The sequence below is a fragment of the Ictalurus furcatus genome, chromosome 12, assembly GCF_023375685.1.
Source record: "Ictalurus furcatus strain D&B chromosome 12, Billie_1.0, whole genome shotgun sequence".
NCBI lineage: Eukaryota > Metazoa > Chordata > Actinopteri > Siluriformes > Ictaluridae > Ictalurus > Ictalurus furcatus.
The window spans coordinates 3,899,746-3,923,547 of NC_071266.1; the positions used below are offsets into that span (position 1 = coordinate 3,899,746).

The window sequence follows — 23,802 nt, forward strand, 5'->3', positions numbered from 1 at the left end:
TGGAAAAACTTCAGCATAGAAGAAAATACAAGAACCCTATAAAAAGACTGAGAATTTACAGTGGCTTGAGGGTCTCTGGTGTTGTGTGTCCTCATAAAACTTTAGATCTCAGTCTCTGCTCCTCGTGACCATTCCCAGAGGAAAAGTTAGGATGAAGAATGCCTTAAGGTATTCCGCGAAGCTGCGCAAAAATCAGTGTTACTCCCTCCATGATACTTAGTGTACAGAATTATAAGTGCTGAGCTGTACTACAGGTTCCATTATGAACTTTTGGAAATTGAGTCCATGACCGATTAGCAGAGAGGTGTTTTTTGTTTCGATGAAACATGTTAACAATGGTAATAACTGGTATAACTGGTATCATGACAACAATAGTAATATGTTTATTTCAAGAGTGTATCAGAATTAATTTTGTTTGTGCTCACTGTGGGGATTCCCAAATGCTTACACACCCTTCTTTGAATTACTACATTACTTTGAATTCCTTTACTACCTACAATTCCTTTCAACTACCCGCTGATAGTGGTGTTCATGGGAGTTAGCTGTTCACCTCTACTTCATTAGTCCTTTATTTTGTCCAGCTCTCTGACTCTCACACTTTGCTCAAACAGTCCTAAAGCGTTAACTTTCATGTTAATACCACCATCGACACCATATACCATATTCATCATCTCGTAGATCACTAACTAGCCAAGACGATTCTCAGCGGTAATTCAGCACAACTGCGTCGTATAGCTGCATTACAGTCTGGAATTTTGAGTCCAACGTTTGCTGTCTGCACATTGAATTTCTCATTACTATGATGTTGAACGTCACTGGTGCAAAAAAAAAAGAAGCTCTTGCTCTTTTTAGGAGATGAAAAAACGTGAAACTTACTGCTCATGTGTTTCAGGGTGAAGTATTTCTTTAGTTAATGACACACCAACTTTAGTAGTTTAGGAGCAGGGTCAGTGTGCTGTAATCTATAACCAAAAACAAACCGTGACTCTGTAGCTGAATGCTGTAGCATTATTGCGGGGTGAACAATCTTTGAGAACCAGAGTCTCATCTTTCCTTTGAAGTCTTGCCCAGTCTCCCAAAGATTTAAGTCAGAATTGTAGTAGAAAGTTGGAAAGAGTTTCACATCTGGCTGTATGTACTATATGTACTATGTACATGACATATCTTGTAACTTAATTATTTATATAAAAATGATCGACTACTGTATATGAATATGTGGATATGTATTTCTGAGAAGATTTTGGTGACATAGACATTGTTAGATCCAGTGCAAAATGAAAGAAGCAGTCCGCACAGGATTTTGCGGAGCTTTATTGTGAGTGACTACGTTTACATGGACAGCAGTAATGTAATTATTGAGCTTAATCTGAGTAAGATAATAATGTGATTAAGGCGTGTACATGAGTCGCTTTTAGAATACTCCTGTCATGTACCCGTTTTACATGTTATAGAACATAATTAGATTAACAGCACACGTCATTACGTCACCGCGCCACGCCGTCCGACGTCCCTCCACAATTTCACGTATCACCATACAGTTCGTCTTCGTTATGGTACCGTATACAGTTTTGGGTGTTTTTATTTGAAAAACGTTTACGAAAGCTTTAAGTGCGGTTAATTATTAGTCATGCTGTATGTGCAAATAGACGACTGCTTGAAGCCGTGGGCTGCGTCCCAAACCGCGTACTTACCGTCTGTGTAGTAGGCGAGATACATGTATTTCTCCCCACTACAGGCCTATAGTAGGCAAGTACACGGTTTGGGACGCAGCCGTACTCTCTTGTTCGCCGTAAAATGTTGCGCACTGCCGTGTGTGTGATCGTGTCCTGTCGCAAAATGTGGTGCAAACTCTCACACGGCGTTAATAGTGTGATTAAGGTGTGTACACGTCTGTAATACACGTCCATAATGCGACTAAAACAGGAATACTCCACATGTCTTAATTCGATTTGTGTTTACTTCGAGTATGACGTTAATCAGATTAATAGTGGATTATTGTTGTCCATGTAAACACACTGACCGTTGCGGCCAAAAATGCTTGATTTGTGATGCAGCTCGCAGAGTTTTTGTGGGTTTTTTTTTTTGCGGAAAACTACTCGAATTGCATGGAATTGTTTTGCACTTTCTTTCGCAGTTATGTTTGTTTGGTAAACGAGACCTTTCAGCTGTACTCGCGTACAACGCACGTGAAAATCTGCGGTAATTTTGGAAAAAATTTCAAGCTCGTCTGAATATTGCAGAGTTGGCTTGATTTTGCGTTCATTTCTGTGATCACGAAATCGCGTAATCCTGGAGGGACTGAAGAAGGAAATGTCAGACGTCAAACATGACTTTGGCATTTGAGACAATTGGATAATTTTTTTAAATTTACTTTTATATATATATATATTTTTTTTTCCAAATTATTGCTTACCCATTGAGATTCACATGAAAGCTTTAAATTGCTATAACATGTCCAAATCAATTCTACAACAGCATTCTTTTTATAATGTTGGGGGACCATTAAGTCTTTATTTATTTGATTTGATTCATGCTTTCAGATGTGTTGTACTTTGTATTTAAAGGTTAGTACAGGTGAGTGGTGGGTGCAGGAGACATGGAGTGGACAGTTATTAAGATGGAACGGTAGACAAGACAAGACAGTAGATGCGATTGGGTTATGGTACTTATCAAAGCGATGGGTTGTGGGGGTATGGGACGAAAGTATGAGAAGGGTGAGCAAAGAGTAATATTGGAAATGTCGGTTGAGTTAATTAATATGTAAAACACCGACTTTGGATTCTGTGAATGTCGCATGTGTGTGTAGTTTAGTTATGTGTGTTTGTGAGCATCCTGTTTGAGATATGTGGTATGGCTTTGATTATGTGGTTGGTCTTTTGAAGCTGTATTGTTGGCTATTTCCAGATGATTCCCTGGTGTATGTAGGTGATCAGTGGTGTCCAAATAGAGTTAAAAGTAATTATAAATGGATAAATAGTACCACTTTGTAATCGTTGGTAAATCGCTGTGGAATAAGAGGAATAAAACACTTCAGGGTGGACTGTTTTAGCTGTGATGCAACCGGACACTAATCAAACTGTTATTAACCTCAAATTATAATATTTAATCATGAAGTAGGAAAGGAACTGAAATGGGTTTGTTAGGCTAAAGCAGGGAAAATACTAAACACTTCATTGGTGTAGCTGGTGTCCTTGAGCCACATCTGGTTTCCTTTTTGTCATCTTCAGTTATTTCATTACCCCAACTATGTAAAGCTGATTTATTTCAATTTCAATTGAAAGGATTCCCATATGTTTCTGCTAGGCGCGCGTCTTGGTTAGGATCTTGCAGCCACCGGGATTTGCAGCGATTGAAGTTATAACACACACTAATTATATTTCTCTCTTTCACCCTGTTCTGTTGTCACAGAGTCTTTAACGCAGTCTGGTCATTAAGAAATGGTCTGAAGTGTAAACAAGAGAGACTTTCACTCTACTGTGTTTATACTTGGACTTGGCGTCTTGGCTTATGCAGCAGATTCAAAACATGGCTGGAGGTAGTAGGAACTTTTCAGTAGTTTATAACCCCCTTCAGCCATGTTTACTGCATTGCAGATGGATGAGACCAGCTGCAGGATCTCTTCCAAATGTTTGTGATTAGTTTGAAGAGAGAAGCAATGCATGTGGAAACAGTTTACAAGCGACCAAATATTTTTTTTTTCTCCCCCCCCATAGTTACAGATTTATAGTTATTGATTTATAGCCTGGTAATCGTTGTGCATTTTGCTTCAGAACGGTACATCTTAACATGGAAGTACACTGCTACGTATCATTCAAAAATACACAAAATGAGCAGTCTTCTTTTATCCCCAACAAAGATGAGCCTATCGATATGCGAATGTGGAATGAGTGACAATTGCGCAGGTATTGTGAACTCTTAAGATATTAACTGATACCCTGGTTCCAAGTCCCACCCCCTTCCCTTCATCAGGAATCTGGCGTTTCTCGGTTTTACTGTCAAGGTAAATGGAGACTGTTCTTTAATGTGAAATACAATGTATCAGTGTATGCTTGATGTAACTAACACTAGAAGAGTATGTCATGAATTGTATTTATTAGGGATGCCAGATTTTGTACAATTCATATGATTTTATTTACAATTTCCGGCCTGATTTCGCGGTCACAATCACACAAATCACATATCGTAAAAAGTTCCTTTGGTGACAAGTTAAAAATCAGTGGTTTTAGAACGTTCTGGCAGTGTCGACGAGTTTTGAGTAAAATCATGGTGTGATCTCTGCTACAGCACTAATCTAAAAGTCACCCATAGGACTATGTTAGGGGATCCTATGCACAAGATTATGTGAAATGCATGGGACAGAAAAATATACAGTAGTGGCAATGGCAAACGGAAACATTCCATCCATCCATCCATCCATTTTCTGCCCAACTTTTCCTGCACAGCATCGCAGGGAGCCTGGAGCCTATCCCAGGGGACTCGGGGCACAAGGCGGGGGCACACATCAAGGCCTAAGCCATCACAGGGCACAATCACACCAACACTCACACACCCATTCACATACTACGGACAATTTGGAAATGCTAGTCAGCCTACATCACATGTCTTTGGACTGAGGGAGGAAACCGGAGTACCCGGAGGAAACCCCCTGAAGCACGGGGAGAACATGCAAACTCCACGCACACGGGGACGGAGGCGGGAATCAAACCCCCGACCCTGGAGGTGTGAGGCGAACGTGCTAACCACTAAGCCTGCTGAAATTACACAGTCAAAAATGTGCTTCATGCACCGTTTTCATTTTGACATATTACTTACAGTAGTTGCATATAAGGCTAGAGAAGTAACAGCTTTTTGAAAGTACTCTCCTTATATTAATGTTGAGGCTCCTGAAATCAGGGTCAGCATTATTATTATCCATTTTGTTTATATTTTAATCCATATAAACCACTTATTACCTTTTGCTTGAATTTATTTTCCAGTCTCTCTTTCTCCCTTAAACAGGCTGTTGTTTATATCGTTGTGCTTATGCCTGTATGACTGATATATGTAAATGACCTCTGCTCTCTATTGTGATTACTTGTTCTCTTTACATGTAAAATGAGACACACGAAGCCCCTGTCTGGCAAATTGATGGGACTTTAGCTGCAAATGGGTTCAGAACGCTAACATTTCAGTATTTGGCTGAGCTTTTAACCCATTACACCACAAAACATGATCTCCACTTCTCTAATTCAGGTCGCTTAACTGTCTCTCAGGCTATGGGTGATAGGGCCTTGTCTTCTTATGCTCCAAATCTGTGGAACTCACTACCATCTGATCAGTCTTTTAGTGTATTTAAATCTTCTCTTAAAATGTATTTCTTTAGGATTGCTTTTACTTGATGACTTTGGGTTTTTTTGTGTGTGGTTATTTTACTATTATTATTGCTATTATAGTTATTAATAAATGAAACTGTATTTTATTATGAACTGGTTTTTTTTTTTGTTTTTTTTTTAAACACATGCCTATGTACTCTTATGTAAAGCCCCTTGAGAGGCCTTTTTAAAGGCGCTATATAAAATAAAGTTTCTTATTATTATTATTATTATTATTATTATTATTATTCCAGCCATGTTCATTTGATTCTCCTTGGTTCCTTCAGTGATAGTCATTATTAAATTAAAGACCTCCTACTTGGAAGTCCCCAGATTCTCTCCTTCCATATAGTGGAGATACATACCTGTGCATCTAGAATTGTATAGAAAGCTAGAAATAATGGCGTCTGCTGAGCTGTAGTAGAACCACACTTCACGTGCTTCGTGTCCATTGAAAATAAGAGAGCTCTTGATCAGTCTGATAATTGAATGTTTAGTGGAATGGTTTTTTGGGTTGGAAAAAAAAAGTACAGAGAAACTGCGTAAGTAAGTGTTTAGGTACTGTGTCAAAATCATACTTCATTTAAAGTAGAATTATGGAGCTCAATATCTATATGAGTGTAAGGCAAAAAAGTATCAACATTTAAACATGCTTAAAGTATTCAAGAGTAAAAGTAAATATGTTTAACTGATTAAAACATAAACCTTTCATGAATTAATATTTCAACACGGAATGAACGTTAAAGTGGCTATAACAACCAAATAAAACTAGCACAGTAAATTTACCAAACTTAAAGATAACTTCCCTCAGCATGCTTCTTTAGATTTGATGGCACAAATTCTCAAAGTCAAATTCGTGCGCAGTTTCATTTGGCATGGACGTGAATTTGATTTTAAACAGATTTCAAAAAGTGATCGCAGCTGGGCAACAGAAAAATAGATTTGGAGATTTGTAGCAAGCAGTTTCAGGTCAAAGTAGGTGGAAAATGTAAGGAGTAAAAAGTATGTTTTTTACTCGAGTAAGAGTACGAGTATTGATCTTTAATAATACTTGAGTAAAATACAAATCTTCCAGAATAGTACTCAAGTACAGTAATGAAGCGCATTTACTCTAGCGTTTTTCACTCCTGCTAAAAAAATAAATAAATATTCGGTTATGCTAACTACATCTGAGCATGGCCACTATGTGACACTGACTCTGTGTAACTTGTCAGGGTTTCTGCTCACCATGAAGATCCTGTGTGAACTAATTTAACAATTTCGGTTTGGGAATTATAAGTGAAGTGTATGAGAGTGTACATTTTCAAACAAGCTGGTCATGTGAATTGCAGCTTTGCAGTTGTGGGGACATAATGTGGTTGTACAAAAACAGAAGTAGGAGTGTGTCATTTTCTAAATTTAACATTTGTCGTATTCACACATGTTGAGCTCAGTGGAACATCTGACCAAATTCACATTCGTCACTTGTTCCGCCTCTTGGCTCGCTCATTTTCTGACTTGTGACCAAAAGTGGTGTGTGTCTGATCGAGCAAGGCATTATGGGGTATATATATTTTTTTTCTTTAAATAGGGAGAGACTCAGGGGAGAGACTCGGGCTCGAGACAGAGGAATAGGCGTGGTGGTTTTGGCTGGCAAATGGGAAGAGGTCAGGCAGGTCTGCATTGGGCAGAGAATAAATGCCAGAGGGAGAGGAAGAAAATGCACATAAGCCTGGCCCCACTGCAGCAGAAGAAGTTTGCCAAGTCTCTACCCACTGACCTGGATCATTAAGCCTCTAGACAGCGTTAACATCCTGTTCTGACTGCCAGTCCAGTAAACACTTCATGTCCAGTGTACAGCATTAATCTGACGCAGTATATGCTCCTAACGTATTTCTCTATTAGACCGTCACAGTGTTTTCTTATTAGTATTAGAAGGTCGTGTATCCATTTGCATGGTCACATAGAGTAATTTCGTGGTCCTTGTGTGGGTGTGTGTGTGCGTGTATAAATGGGGGTTGGTCGGATAAGCTTTAAGCCGCTGCTTAGTACTTGGTAAATGGGGGCGGAAAAAAGGAAGTGATGCATTATGGGACCTTACAGCATTTTAAGAGTGGATTACACTGGATCTCTCGTGTGGGTGGGGTTTGAGATGTGCGTGTGCCTCAGTGTGTGTGATCTCCTAGTCTTCTCGCCACCAAGCAGAAACTTTTCGCAGCCTTAGTGTATGCTACATTTGTTCTGACCTAATTATCACACACACTCAGTTTATTATTTACAACTAGCTTATAACTACATTCATTGTCCTAGTTATTACATATACTTACCATTCAGGTCACGTTGTAGATATACAATTACTGACTGTAGCCAAAACTTGTATATAATGCGGATGACGTAAGAAGGGATTAAAAGGGAAGCTATGTGTAGAATGTGTCTGAGGCCCTCTATTGGCTGGCTGTAGTACAATTTTAAACACAGCCCCTTCCCATGCTGGAAAATGGACAAATTTACAATATGAGCAAAATGTAACACAAATGATTTTTGCCAATAGCGTTCTGTTTGTTGTTTGTAAATGCAGTTGACCTTTTCTATCTCCCCTAATATTATCCTTTATGATAAATGCATTTAATATGAGTTATGTGATGATTTCTTTGAAGGCTGGGGCATTTTTGGGGTTGAGCTGAAATGACCGTCTAGTCTCATGAATGCACCCACACTTTCCGACATGCACCTCAAGCTCTTACTGAGACCATAGCTTCATTTGAAAGGTTTTTCATTTCAAACGTTGTACCAAAGTTACAGTGCTGACAACTTTGACAGTTCTGTTGCAAAGCCAGGTCTTGTTCTGTTGTAGAGTGTTCTAACAGACCCTCAGAAGATGGGAAAAATTTCTTCACTAGCTAGATTCGGTTTGGATAATAAAAGTGTCCAGGTCATGTCGTATTGAAATAAATTATGGAAACATCCTGTTGATGTAGGTAGTTAGGTTAGCCAGTCAATCCTTTTTAAACCTACTTCACCAACTGAACGAGCACAGCATAAAGGAGCGCACTTCGATACTGTTCAGACGCAGGTGTCGGAGCTAGATGAAAATCAGAAAAGTCAGTGATTTAATATACTTGTATGTTGTGTCGACTATAAATGTTGTTTGCTGTTTCCCACTATATTTTCAGTTGGTACGTTATATTAGTTACTTATACAGTCACGGGAAAGTGAGAAGGACTGTTTATAAATGAGAGCCTTCAAGACAGTTGCTAATCTTCCCAAGAGTGGGTGTTCTTGTAAATTCAGTCCAAGGTCAGACCGTTTAATGCTCAGAGATGTGATGGAAAAACCCAAGAGCTACCTCATGTGACCTACATGCCTGTGTAGGTCCAAGGCCCTTCTCTCCAAGAAAGGAAAATATGTCAGCATGACTTGCATTTAAAATTCCCCAAAGTTCTGGAACAATATGCTTTGGACTGATGAGACCAAAGTGGAGATGTTTGGTCATTATGTACAGTGCAATGTTTTGGCAAAAACCAAACACGGTGTATCGCCACAAACACCCCATACCAACTATCAAGCATGGTGGTGGCTGATGATTTGAGGTCATGGGTCATGCAACAGGACAGTAATCCCAAGCACACCAGTAAATCAACATCTGAAAATCTAGACCTCAACCCCATTGAGATGTTGTGGCAGGATCTTAAGAGAGCTGTGCACAAACAAATGCCCTCAAACATCAATGAACTGAAGCAATGTTGTAAAGAAGAGTAGGCCAAAATTTCTCAAAAATTATATGAGACTGATTAAACTCCTACAGAAAATGTTTACTTCTTGCTAAAGGTGGTTCTACAGTGCTGTGAAAAATGTAATATGATTTATTCTGTTTTTGTGTACATCTCAACATAAAACAAAGGCAATGTGAGTAAACACAAAATACGTTTTTTAAATGCTAATGTTATTTACTGAAGCAAAACAGTTATCCAATACCAACTGGGCCTGTGTGAAAATGTATTTGCCCCCGTTGTTACTAATACATTCATAATGGGGTTCAGCTGGACGAGACACAACCAGGCCTGATTACTGCAAACCCTGTTCAATCACGTCAACACTTAAATAGAACTTTTTCAACAGTATGAAGTTGGTTAAAAGGTCTTACCCAGAAACACACTATGCCAAAATTGAAAAAAAGAAGGTGATTGAAATACATCAGTCTGGGAAAGGTTACAATGCTATTTCAAATGCTCTGGGACTCTAAAGGACGACAGCGAGAGCCATTATCTCCAAATGGAAAAACTCGGCACAGTAGTGAACCTTCCCAGAAGTGGCCGACCTTCCAAAATTCCTCCAAGAACACAGCAAGGACACATTCAGCAAGTCACAAAAGAGCCAAGGACAACATCAAAGGAACTACAGGCCACGTTTGCATCAATAAAGGTCACTGTTCATGACTCCACTATCAGAAAGACACTGGGGGAAAATAGCGTCCATGGAAGAGTAGCGAGGTGAAAACCACTGCTAACTCAGAAGAACATTAAGACTCGTCTGAATTTTTCCAAAACACACCTTGATGATCTTCAAACCTTTTGGGAGAATGTTCTGTGGACTGATGAGTCAAAAGTGGAACTGTATGGAGGACAGGTGTCCCATTACATCTGGCGTAAACCAAACACAGAATTCCACTAAAAGAACATCACACCTACGGTCAAGCATGGTGGTGGTAGTGTGATGGTGTGGGGATGCTTTGCTGCTTCAGGGCCTGGGCAACTTGCAGTAATTGAGGGAAACATGAATTCTGCTCTCTACCAGAAAATCCTAAAGGAGAATGTCCGGTCTTCAGTCCGTAAGTTGAAACTCAAGGGCAGCTGGATTATGCAGCAAGACAACGATCCAAAGCATAGGAGCAAATCCACCTCTGAATGGCTCAGAAAATGTAAAATTAAAGTTTTCACTCACACCTGCACCCACATCTGCACGCTGCACTCTCACCTCTCTCTGCGTCTGCTCTGTTCAGTGAGGGTCCGAGAGCCGGAGATTTAACAATGCCATGGATAACGAGACACGCCCTTCCTCCCAATTTACATCATTCATATATGAATGTTTATATAATGCAAGACGAATACAATGCATGTTAAATAGTACATGTTATTACAGCCTAGTTCTCTTGTTCAAAGTATCTATCTATCTATCTATCAAAACAGAATATAGATTAGGTTATATATAAATAGATTTTATATAGAATAGATAATCATTATACCTGGTCTCCTCCAATATGGGGGGGGGGGTGCCACATGATAGGGGAGGCTTGGGTGGGGGGGGGCTTTAGTTACAAAAGATTGAGAACCTCTGTCATATAGTATTGAACTAATACTATGAACAAAATGACTCCATCTTTGATGTTCCAGGATCAGTACATATAGTTATGTACTATTTGAAATACTGCTAAAGAAATCATATTGCTCTGGTAGTATGTATTTTTGAATATTGCCAAGCAAGCAAGACTCGATAACATTTTTACTCCACTGATGATAAATGAATACGAGTCTGCTGTGAATCTGGAATGATTTTTTTCTGATGTGCTTTTCCATTTTGTTGCAGACGTGTAGCTAGCTACAGCTGCTGAAAAGAATTCATATGAATAAATAATAAGCATATGAGCAGAAGTTAAAAATTAGCTGGGGAGGGGTGCATTGCCGCCTCATAGCTCCAGGTTCGGCTGTTTGATCCTGAGCTTGGGTTACTGTCTGTGCAGAGTTTCACATGTTCTCCATGTGTTTTTCTTCTGGGTTCTCTGGTTTCTTTCCTCCTCTCAAAAACATGCTGGTATGTGGACTGGCTGTACTAAATTGCCCCTAGGTGTGAATGAGTGTGTGAATGTGGTGTCCACTACCGGGTATGTTCCTGCCTCACAGCAAATGTTCCCTGGATAGGCTCTGGATCCATCTGACGAGCATCAAGCAATTACTGAAGATGAATGAATAAATTAATGAATGAAAATTAGGTACCCTGTTTGTATCTAGTGTACTGGAATAGTGCATTGGGACTCTGACAGCAAAAAAAAGTTGGATGTTGGATGTGTCATAGTTGCTGTGGTTTAAATATTTTTTTTATATTTTGGGAAAACCAACTAAACCACATACCACCACTAATATATCGCTGGCAGGCACATATATAATAACTGTGAGAGCAAAAATAATAACTGTGAGAGCTGGTGGAAGAGGGCAGGATTTGGTCAGAATTCCTTCAAGAGCAGGTGGGAATGGGGGGGAAAAAAAAAAAAAAGTCCTAGTGTGTACCCTCTTAATAGTGTCATTTTTATGCTTGGTTCACTTTGGTTTCTCTTCTGCTAGTCCGAATCACATTTTATCGAATGTTCTGATAGCTGGGTTCCATTATGTGAGCCCTTAAAAATATCCAGATTGTATTTGAGTGCATATGAGAGTTCATCACCGTTGGAAGAGCGAAATGGATTTTGTTTCCAGCACTATGCTATTGTCAACAGGCCTCACTATCTTAGAGATAATTTACTGCAGTTTGAAAGGCAATTTGTGTCAGGAAAGGATGGGGGGAAAAAATGATCAAGTTTGCCAAAAATTGTGATGAACTCAAAGTTTCCGTGGTATAAACTGTATTCTGCAGGCTAGTTCTTCCTGGATAAACATTAGCTCACCAACATCAACATGGTGAAGTGTTCGCCGTATGTGAACTAGAATCACAAAGATTTTTGGTGTCTCTGGAGAATGACAGAGCTCGTTATTTATATGGTTGATCATTGTACTAACGCTTTAGTGAAATGGTTTGGAGAGCAGGACACTGAGAAGCCTGTCATACTCTGATGATCTCTTTGTAGTGTGTTATTATATAGTATGTAGTATGCAGAGTGTGACATAGCCAACACAGTAAACTAGCTACCATTTTTACTCCAATGTAACCTGGGTGGTGCAGCAAGTACCATTGAGGCCTCACAGCTACAGGGTTCCTGGTTCAATCCTGAGTTTGTCTTGAGTATGTCATCCAGACTCTCCAGTTTCCTCCCAGCTCCCAAAATATGATTGTAGGTGGATTGGGTATGCTAAATTGTCCCTGAATGGTGCCCTTCGATGGACTAGTGATCCATGGTATATATCCCATCTCATGTCCAGTGTTCTCCACAGGTGATCGCTTTAAGACTACACTGGAAGCCTGGCTTCCCTTAAAATTTCATTAAAATGCAGCAATGCAATGTTTATCAAAGAGTCTATATTATGTAATCCACCGATTATATATAATTGGTGGAATTCAATGTTTTGGTGAATCAAATGATCAAATATCTCACTGGAATATTGCGCTGTTCACTTATTTAAGTCAAACTGTTTTGGTGAACAGCACAGCCTGGGTGAAAATCTTCTTTGAAGCCTCCGACAGAGAACTAATAGACATTCAGAGAAGCTGTGAGAACATTAGTGTCTAGTGGGTGTTTGTGGACTCACTTTTTTAATGGGACGAAAGATTAACGCTCATTGGACAACAGGCTTTTAACGCATCATTTTGAGGTCCGCTCGGCCGCATGGCTTCACTGGGAGTGAACGGCGTGTGGGCGTTTTGCACAGAAAACAAACATCTTGACGTTTATTGGACAGTGTGCTCTGTGTTTGTCCCGCCTGGTCGCACGGCTTCTCCTTATGATGACTGGGTCTGTTTGATTGTTCGCATTCATTTCTGAAAGGTGTTGTTTATGTCTAGATAGCTAGCTGTCACTTCCTTTTTCAGCTAGCAGCTTAGCCACTTTTTGGCATGAAATGGCACATACTACTACTACTACTGCTACTCCTCCTCCTCCTCCTACTACTACTCCTACTATTCCTGCTACTACTACTCCTACTATTCCTGCTACTACTACTCCTACTCCTACTCCTACTACTACTACTACTACTGCTACTCCTACTATTCCTGCTACTACTACTCCTACTACTACTACTACTACTACTACTCCTACTATTCCTGCTACTACTACTGCTACTCCTACTACTACTACTACTACTCCTACTACTACTGCTACTCCTACTATTCCTGCTACTACTACTGCTACTACTACTACTGCTACTCCTACTATTCCTGCTACTACTACTGCTACTACTACTACTGCTACTCCTACTATTCCTGCTACTACTACTGCTACTCCTCCTCCTACTACTACTACTCCTACTATTCCTGCTACTACTACTGCTACTCCTGCTACTCCTGCTACTACTGCTACTCCTACTATTCCTGCTACTACTACTGCTACTACTACTACTGCTACTCCTACTATTCCTGCTACTACTACTGCTACTACTACTACTGCTACTCCTACTATTCCTGCTACTACTACTCCTACTACTACTACTACTACTACTACTACTCCTACTATTCCTGCTACTACTACTGCTACTACTACTACTGCTACTCCTACTATTCCTGCTACTACTACTGCTACTACTACTACTGCTACTCCTACTATTCCTGCTACTACTACTCCTACTACTACTACTACTACTACTACTACTACTACTCCTACTATTCCTGCTACTACTACTGCTACTCCTACTACTACTACTACTCCTACTACTACTGCTACTCCTACTATTCCTGCTACTACTACTGCTACTACTACTACTGCTACTCCTACTATTCCTGCTACTACTACTACTCCTGCTACTGCTGCTACTACTACTACTCCTACTACTACTACTACTCCTACTCCTACTCCTACTACTACTCCTACTATTCCTGCTACTACTACTGCTACTCCTGCTACTCCTACTACTCCTGCTACTGCTGCTACTACTACTACTCCTACTACTACTAGTTCTACTACTCCTACTCCTACTGCTGCTACTACTACTCCTACCACTACTACTCCTACTGCTACTACTCCTACTGCTCTACTACTACTCCGACTACTACTACTACTCCTGCTGCTCCTACTACTACTCCTATTACTACTGCTGCTACTGCTACTATTGCTACTACTATTACTCCTCCTACTACTACTGCTACTCTTACTACTACTACTACTACTCCTACTATTCCTGCTACCACTCCTGCTACTCCTACTACTACTGCTGCTACTACTACTACTACTACTACTACTACTGCTAGTCCTACTACTACTGCTACTCCTACTAGTCCTGCTACTACTACTGCTACTCCTACTACTACTGCTACTCCTACTACTACTACTACTACTACTACTACTGCTAGTCCTACTACTACTGCTACTCCTACTACTCCTGCTACTACTACTGCTACTACTACTGCTACTCCTACTACTCCTACTACTCCTGCTACTACTACTACTACTACTACTACTGCTGCTACTACTACTACTGCTACTCCTACTATTCCTGCTACTACTACTACTACTACTACTACTACTCCTACTATTCCTGCTACTACTCCTGCTACTCCTACTACTACTGCTGCTACTACTACTACTACTACTACTGCTAGTCCTACTACTACTACTACTACTACTACTACTACTGCTAGTCCTACTACTACTGCTACTCCTACTACTACTACTACTACTACTACTACTACTACTACTACTGCTACTCCTACTACTCCTGCTACTACTACTGCTACTACTACTACTGCTACTCCTACTATTCCTGCTACTACTACTACTACTCCTACTACTACTACTACTACTACTCCTACTATTCCTGCTACTACTACTGCTACTCCTACTACTCCTGCTACTGCTGCTACTACTACTACTCCTACTACTACTACTACTACTACTACTACTCCTACTCCTACTGCTACTACTACTACTCCTACTGCTACTACTACTACTACTACTCCTACTACTACTCCTACTATTCCTGCTACTACTACTGCTTCTCCTACTACTCCTACTACTACTGCTACTATTCCTGCTACTACTACTGCTACTCCTGCTACTCCTGCTACTCCTACTACTCCTGCTACTGCTGCTACTACTGCTGCTACTACTACTACTATTACTCCTACTACTACTACTACTACTACTGCTACTCCTACTACTACTACACCGACTACTACTCCTGCTACTCCTCCTCCTCCTCCTCCTACTACTACTCCTCCTACTACTACTACTACTGCTACTCCTACTACTACTACTACTACTATTACTACTACTCCTCCTACTACTACTACTACTACTACTACTACTCCTACTACTACTACTACTGCTACTACTACTATTACTACTACTACTATTACTACTCCTCCTCCTACTACTACTGCTACTCCTACTACTACTAATAATAATAATTGAGATGTGCTGCGATGTTCTTGTTGCGCAATAAACCATCCCAGCACATTTCTAGTAGAAGGACAGGGCCCTCATCCCTTCAGTGCATCCTAAGTAATACATTTCAGCTGGTTAATAGATTTGCTGTCAACTGGCTGATTAACCAAAGTTAATTAAGCATGTTTAAATGTAGTAAGCTCTCTGTTTGCAACTGCGACCTCATGGTAACTAAAAACTAAGCTAACAAGTTTACTGTTACCTCAGGATGGAAACTAACGTAGTTTATTAAAATACTCATGATAAATTCGGGTTTTCAACAACCTCATGTATATCTCAATCTGCATATTTCGATTTATTTAGATTATTGTCATTAAAAAGATGTTAAAACTACGAATGTATGGGTCAGGCTTCAGTCCTCTACTATTGTTTTGCCTCAATGAATTCTGGGACTTCAAGCGGGTTCGGTGCGCCCAGTCGTCGATATCAAGAACACATCCGCGTAATTGAACTACGTCGGATGATGATGATGACGACGCAGAACGAGTTCACAAGGATGCAAGATCGCATAAGAACGCATATTGAGAAACGGCTTTAGATTCCAAATTCCTGTGATTGTGCGATAACGTGTTTGAATGAGCACATTAATATAAACGTGTATACATTAAATATAGCCACCACTCGTGTTCTCGGGAACGGCGCTGGATCCACTATCACCCTGAACAGGAGGAAATGGTTACTGAAGATGAATTTGTTTGAGCAGATTAGCAAAAGTTAAAAAAGGAGACGCTTAAGCACTTTGCTTGCTTGCTTTGCTAACTTTTCTCCTGCACAGCTAATCAGAGAGCTTTCTCTAATTTAGCATGCTTATGCTGATGAGTGATAATGAGGACCAACTAATGCCACACTGTTTAAAAAAAAAAAGGTTATGCTCAACCGCAGACACTCAGTGACTGGCCAACACTTGGCTGGATGTGCTTCAAAACTGGTCAAAGAGAAAGAGATTTTATTGTTTAATCCAGACAGTATGTTTGTCCATTTACCCATCAGAGCAGTCCTGCTATGCTAGCATTTAAGAGTGGATGTTCCCAGCTACACTGTGAGTGTTTGCTTTACCACTCTGATTGTGTGTTTTACTTTGTGAGGCTGGAATAACAATCAGCTCCCAGTGCATGGCTAAAAATAGTTCACTATCATTTACAAACTGCTATCGGTGGACTTACCATGCTCACTCATTAGCCGCTATCAGGCTATGCTTTTTTTTTTTTTTTTTTTTTTTTTTTAAGGTAAGTTGTACAGTATAAAACAAGCAAAACTGGATCCGACTACAACTACAGACTTGTTTCCTTTGGAATGTTTCAGTGCTCTAAGTCTGAGCTGAGAGTTTCCATAACCAGCCTGAGCACAGAGAGCTGCTAGAAAACAAGCATGTGCTGGGCTCACTCTGCTTTTTACCTTAATTTGTCCCTGTGGAACATGGAGCGTGGAGCTTATTAAGAATTTCCATGGCAAAAAAATTCCTTCACGGAGATGTTATCTAGGCTATTTGAAGGTAGAGATGTGGCCTCATTACTGAATTTCCTAATTAGGAGGAGTGTATTTTAAGCTATGGCAAATGCTTAAGAAGGACAGAGGGAAGGAAAGAGAATACATACGTTGCTCATATGTTTCCCAAAGAGTTCATTTTGTTTCAGAATTTGCTGAGCTTTCGATTAGTCTAACCACCTGAACCACCTAGACTTCTGCTAATGTTGGAAACACTTTGATACATGCACAGTATGATCACTACCAGACAGGAGATTAAAATTTATTATGTATTGCTGTCTATTTATGAGTTCACATCTCATGTCAACATTTAAAGGGATGGTTCACCCAAAAATGAAAATTCTGTCATCAATTCCTCACCCTCATGTCGTTCCAAACCCGTAAGGCTTTCGTTCATCTTCGGAACACAGATGAAGATATTTTGACTGAAACCTGGGAGATTTCTGTCCCTCCATTTACAGTCCATGTAACCAAAACTTTCAAGCTCCAAAAAGTCCATAAAGGCACCGTAATAGTAATCCATATGACTCTAGTGGTTTAATCCCAATTATATGAAGCGATACGAATGCTTTGTGTGCACAAAAAAAACTAAAATGAAGTGTTTATTCACTGAATATCTTCCGATATTCCGATACGTTCACGAGAGAACCACGGCACGTGCGTGTCGTGTTGATGCAAGAATTGACATAAAAATGCCCGAGAGGGCAGACAAAAAAAAAGCAAGTCCTTCTCTATGAAAGTCGAAACCTGCAGACATCTTTGTTACAAAGATTGTTCTATAGTAAGTGACTCGGTTCGTGTACAGCGTCCCTCTTCCTCTGCTGTAAACAGTGCAGTGCTTCCCGGTCCCTTTGTATCGCGAGAGCGGATGATATTTTGTGAATAAAGACTTAATTTTTGGGGTTTTTTTTGCGCACACAAAGCATTCATATCACTTCATATAACTGGGATTAAACCACTGGGGTCACATGGAATACTTTTACGATGCCTTTATGAACTTTTCAGAGCTTGAAAGTTTTGGTTACATGGACTGTAAATGGAGGGACAGAAATCTCCCAGGTTTCATTAAAAATATCTTCATCTGTGTTCCGAAGATGAACGAAAGCCTTACGGGTTTGGAACGACATGAGGGCGAGAAATTGATGACAGAATTTTCATTTTCGGGTGAACCGTCCCTTTAAATACAGGTTTTCATTAACATGTTCCTTGTGAATGGAACATACTTTTGCTCTTTTACATTTATATTGTATTAACACACCCTTTAATCTGTGTTATACTGGCTGTGCCATTCTGCATATGTAGCTAGTTTCAGTTTGACTCTTTTGGGAGTTAGGAGATATCTGAATTTGCCTATTAAGAACAAACAGCACATGCAAAAAACTATTTATGTATCGGTTTCCCTCCTGTCTTTGCATACGCTGTCATTCATGTAACTACTCTACCGCACAAACCTTGCACACAAAAATTAGTGTCTGTTACTTTAGTACGTCATTGCCAAAGTGTTCAAAGCATGGCTTAATCAGTGTATAGATTAAGGACATTGTTGAATATATATAGACTGCACATCATTAAATGTTCCTTGTATCTTGTATGTGAACACCTCTGTAAATGATCTTGCAGTTCTGACATTTTCTACTTGTAGCACTAATACGTTCCTGTAGTTCTTGAATTGGACTTGCAATACCAAAACTGTTTTGGATACCAAGCTCACTTATGCCCATTCTTAATAAACCACATGACACCTTTCAGATAATCTGAGAGGTCCCCAGTCCCTGTGACCACAATGAGTGCCAGCCTGTAATTAGAGCAGTTGTTTTAGAAAACAATACACATAAATGACTGTATCTCTGAACAGAAAAAAAAAATTATCCTTGACAGCTTAAAGCATCTGCGTGGTCTGGATACCATTTACAAGTATGGACATAAAAAATATGTCAGTATAATTTGTGGCAGTTCTTTTTTGTGGTATTGTTAAGTGTACTGGGAAGGAGCCTAAGCAGTAAATATCAAAGTGCACATATAGTTGCCTATAATGTTAAACAGACACACACACACACACTCTTGTAACGCTATGTATACATCCATGCTAACTAATTTTAGCGTTAGCAACTTAAAAATTTTGACTCTTTTAGGATTTAAAAAAAAATGAAAGGTCTAGTTTCTGTAAATTAAAAAAAAAAGAAAAAGGCCTTTTGTCCCCACAAAGATATAAAAACATGCCTCCCAAACACACACACACACACACACACACACACACACACACACACACACAGTTCTTGTAGTTTTGCTCCGGACTCTCGGAGAACTGCACACTCATGTGGTTGTGTTTATGCTGAAAAAGGGCTTCACTACATGGAGACTATTTTCTAACTCTGTGATTATGCTCTGACCTCATTTAACCTTTTGCTTCTGTTATTTGTAATCATCTTGTAAAGTCTTCTAAGATTTTTTAACACTTCCATGTGAGCATGCTCAGTTTCAAAAATTAGTTTCAAGTCTATGCTGAAACAGTGGGCTCATTTGAGCCAAAAGGCGTGTAAGGCCTTCCGTGGAAAAACAAGGGCTCAAGCATTTAAACCATAAATAGGCCATCCTGGCGTTCACATGCTTTTGTCTTGTGATTTATAGTCTGCTTTCCTACTCTTGTGCTTGTGTTTTTTCTGCCTTAGACAAGCACAGAGTTCTTGCTGCATGAAGGACTGCCATTGCTACAGTGCCTAGTGGGAAAAAAAAAAAAGCAGGCCTACCTTGACGTGCTCTTGACAGGATGATCAGCAGATGTGACTGAAAGAAGATTCTGCATGCCAATACATGCCAGTTTTTCTTGCACACTTATCACACTTCTCTTCCCATTTCCCTTTGACAGAAACTCCATCACCATTGTAGGGAGATTACAATGCTTTATTTGCTGCCACTGTTGGGCCCTTGAGCAAGGCCCTTAACCCTCAACTGCTCAGATGTATAAATGAGATAAATGTAAGTTGCTCTGAATAAGGACGTCTGCCAAATGCCATCGATGTAAACGTTATTTTCAGAAATACAGCTCATTAGGTCATGTAGGCCTGTTGGGTTAACATGGACGTGCATTCGGAGACAGACCTTTCCCAGAATTGCATGCGTTGCATTTTGATTCAGTTTTCCTTTTTAAATCAGAGAAACCATTAATAAAACTGTTTGCACATCTAAACAGAACCAGACAATACTTTTTTTTTGTAAATGTCGGGTTACACATGTAATCATGGTTCTAGGACTAAATGGAAGCTTTCCCTTCAGAAGAGTATTCCCATTTGCACGTTTCCTAATAGCAAAGTCATCATTTCATGACTGTGACCTCACATGTGCAGCCTATAAAAGGCCCCTGCTATGGCCATTCTCGTCAACCCAAATGACCAAGGTGGCCTTGGCAGACCTCCACTCAGTGGTAGAACTTCCTTTTCATCCGGACCACCAGGGCGATTTCCTTGCGGGTTTTTTTTTTTTTTTTCCTGGACCTTTTATATATCAGAGGTCACAAGGGATTGTAATACATCCTGATGCCGCACCTCACCAGACAATAACAGACAGCACTCGCATACAAATACTATATTTTATTGCGACATTCAGTCTGTAATATCTAACTGTGAACTCCATGTCGCTGCCTCAAAAATCTCAACATAGACACTCGTCTAAGTGGCACCCAGAAATTAGCCATAGTCCGCATTGAATGGTATTTAATTGAAGAAGGCACCTTGTGACCAATAGATTAATCTGTCTTTAGACAGTGGAACCCCCTTATGCTGTTTGCCAAAGCACATAAACAGTTTGTAAGCGACCCACCAGCAGGCAATTATTTCCACATAATGCTTGGAAGCCCTCACTGGACCGACTAGGGCACATTCTGACCCCCAAGAGCTGATTGATTGATAGGTTTATTGACATAGTGCAGCATCATCATCTTTGAATGCTGGATTTGGCTACAGTGTGACATTTTTGAAATCCCAATGCAGATCCATGCAAAGTGAAAGCTTCTGGTAAGTTGCACAATCTGCTTCGGACCAATTCCATGTCCCATTGTGGAATCACTGTTTTGCGTGAGGGTGAGAGACCTTTCAAAGAGTTTCGACTAGTTTAGCCAATGCTGACATGTACACTTTTAGGGAAGGCCAGAAAGAGATTCTTCTAGTTTAATTGTTTTTCAGACCCTTTGTGTATATCCCGGTATGTTGTGGTTATATTCAGGGGCCATCATTTCAAGGTGTGTGGTCTGTTGGGCAACATGACCCTGTTCCTCTGGGACAGTAGGTCTGGTCTGATGGGTCGCAGGTATTGAGGGCCAGTCAGTAACATCAATGGCAGGTGGATCCATGATCTGTTCAGACAGAATGGGGCTATCAGAATCACTGGTTGCATATAGTGTCAATGACAGCATTGGGAAGGCATACAGCCATCGGTTTAGCCTAGTCATGCAGCAGTGCATCCTGCCCCAAAGCTTCTGTCTCTACTCAGTGCATAAACCAAATTGGGCTGTTTAAAACTAAACAGAGATGTCTCTTTGTTTGCACACAGGTCAATTTCTGTTTTGGTATACATGTTGGAAATGAACAGAACCACTTTTCCTTCCATCCATCCATCCATTTTCTATACCGCTTATCCTTTTCAGGGTCACGGGGAACCTGGAGCCTATCCCAGGGAGCATCGGGTACAAGGCGGGGTACACCCTGGACAGGGTGCCGATCCATCACAGGGCACACTCACATACACACTCACACACCCATTCATACACTACGGACACTTTAGACCAGAACCACTTTTTTTTGTGGATTTTCCAACCCCCATGTACTGTATAGGCTTGCTGCAAAGCAGTCATCCATGAAGTAGGCATCCGTTAAATCTATAGTACAAAACAATCACGTTGGTTTATCAGATTTAATCGAATTGATAGCCAGGCAAAAGAATGTTTAAGTTTTGATCTCTGACGTATAAATAAAAATGTAAGGAATGTCTGGATTGCTGCAAGTTTTCATTCCAAGCATGCAAAAGCCACGCCTGACCCTATGAGTGTAATTTTTGTCTTCGGTGTGGGTAGGTGTCGTTCATATTTGGATGTAATGAACACCTGTGTGGCTGGCATGGTGGTGCAGCAGGTAGAGTTGCCGCCTCATAGCGACGGGGTACTACGTTTGATCCTCATCTCGGGCAACTCTGTGTGTGAAGTTTCATGTTTTTTCCATGTTTGTATGGGTTTCCTCTAGGTTCTCCGGTTTCCTTCCATCTCCCAAAAACATTCTGGTAGGTGGATTGTCTATTCTGCATTGCCCCTGGTTGTGAATGTTTGTGCGCACGGTATACACAGTTCTCCAGGAACCTGACCAAGACAGCGCGTTTATTGAAGAATGAATAAAAAACCTTTGTGAGAAAGATGGAGAAAGATGTCTTAGACAGTAAGTCTGATCACTTAAATTATCGCAGATTGTGCTTCGAGAAAAAGATATAGCAACCCTAATCTGAAACAGAATCACTGTTAGGATCTTTTAGAGCAGTGTTGTTTTCGGTTGTTGTCGATAGACTGCATGGATGTTTAAGGAAAACACACATCTGTGATTTGTCCAGTTTGCATAAACTGTTATTTAAGCTCACGCTGTATTTTACATACATCATCGATCATTTCTCTGCTCAAAAATATTAGTGAGTTCATCAGTTATTTACCATGTTTAATAAGCTCATTTAAAGTCCAAGATAATAGGGAACGCAAATTGATGGACCATGGTTCTCCCAGACTGGAGTTAGGGCTCTTTGTTGTAGCCCCAGTACAGTCCTCTAGGGTGCCCTCATTTGAAGAAATTTAGCTTGTTGATTTTTCGAGCACAGCTTTATTGAAATTAAATGTTAGTTGTATAAGCAATTGATGCAGTTACGATGGTTTCTGGTTTGTGATCATTGCAGCTCAAAGACACCAGTAACCACCTAGCTAGTTATGTAGCTAGTTAACTAGCAGTGTTGATGATGGACATGAACAAGATCGAACATGCTAATCGCATCCTTTCTTCATCAGGGAAAGAACTGAAAACTGTGGACTAAAAAGATTATTCGTTTTAATTGTGGATTTTTCAGTTGCGTTTGATAAAGCAGGTCTGTCCCGATGACAACAGAATATGTAGTCACTACCTATCACTAACTGTACTTCCTGCTGCTTCTCCTCCACTCAAACCAAGCATTCATTGCGTGAGCATGAGGCAGCGTGATTCCCGCCCCAATGGGCCTCTATTAGCCATTTCTGTAGTTCTCATGTTTGACCACTAGGCACAGTAATAACACTACTGAGCTAAATAGTGTGCTGAACACGCTTCCCTATGAGTGCACAACATCCAGAAAGATGAAAGATGAACATGCCTGTGCAATATGTTTTTTTGTTTTTCTTTTAAAATGTTGATCACTTGAAAGATGTAATTAGTATTTTTAAAGAATTTAAAATGTATAGAGTTGTAAATATATGACTTATAGTACTTTTGGTCTCTCCAGCCATTGTAGTTTCTAAACATTTGCCTCATTGTATTCTGAGGTTACATAAGACCTGTTAAATTAGGACTCTGGTCCAGTATTGTTCAGGAGGTTGTTGACTTCCCAATAAAAGTTCTCTTAATCGTGTATTTAACAAGAACGTGGAAAAATCACACCAACACTGTTACAAAACAAAAACGTGGAGTAACA

The 23,802-nt window shown here is 40.1% G+C and overlaps 1 protein-coding gene across 8 annotated transcripts in view; it reads left to right on the plus strand.

Moving 5' to 3' along the window:
• Positions 1–23,802, plus strand: part of lrrfip1b (leucine rich repeat (in FLII) interacting protein 1b) — a 60,534-nt gene that overhangs the window by 5,652 nt on the left and 31,080 nt on the right. The window contains exon 1 of one of the 8 annotated variants that reach the window (XM_053637400.1): positions 21,465–22,383. The exons of the other annotated variants lie outside the window; for them this stretch is intronic. Coding sequence (XP_053493375.1) covers positions 22,324–22,383 — 60 coding nt within the window. The 5' untranslated portion in view covers positions 21,465–22,323. Of the gene's footprint in view, positions 1–21,464; positions 22,384–23,802 lie in introns of those variants that run through there. 8 annotated transcript variants of the gene reach the window in all.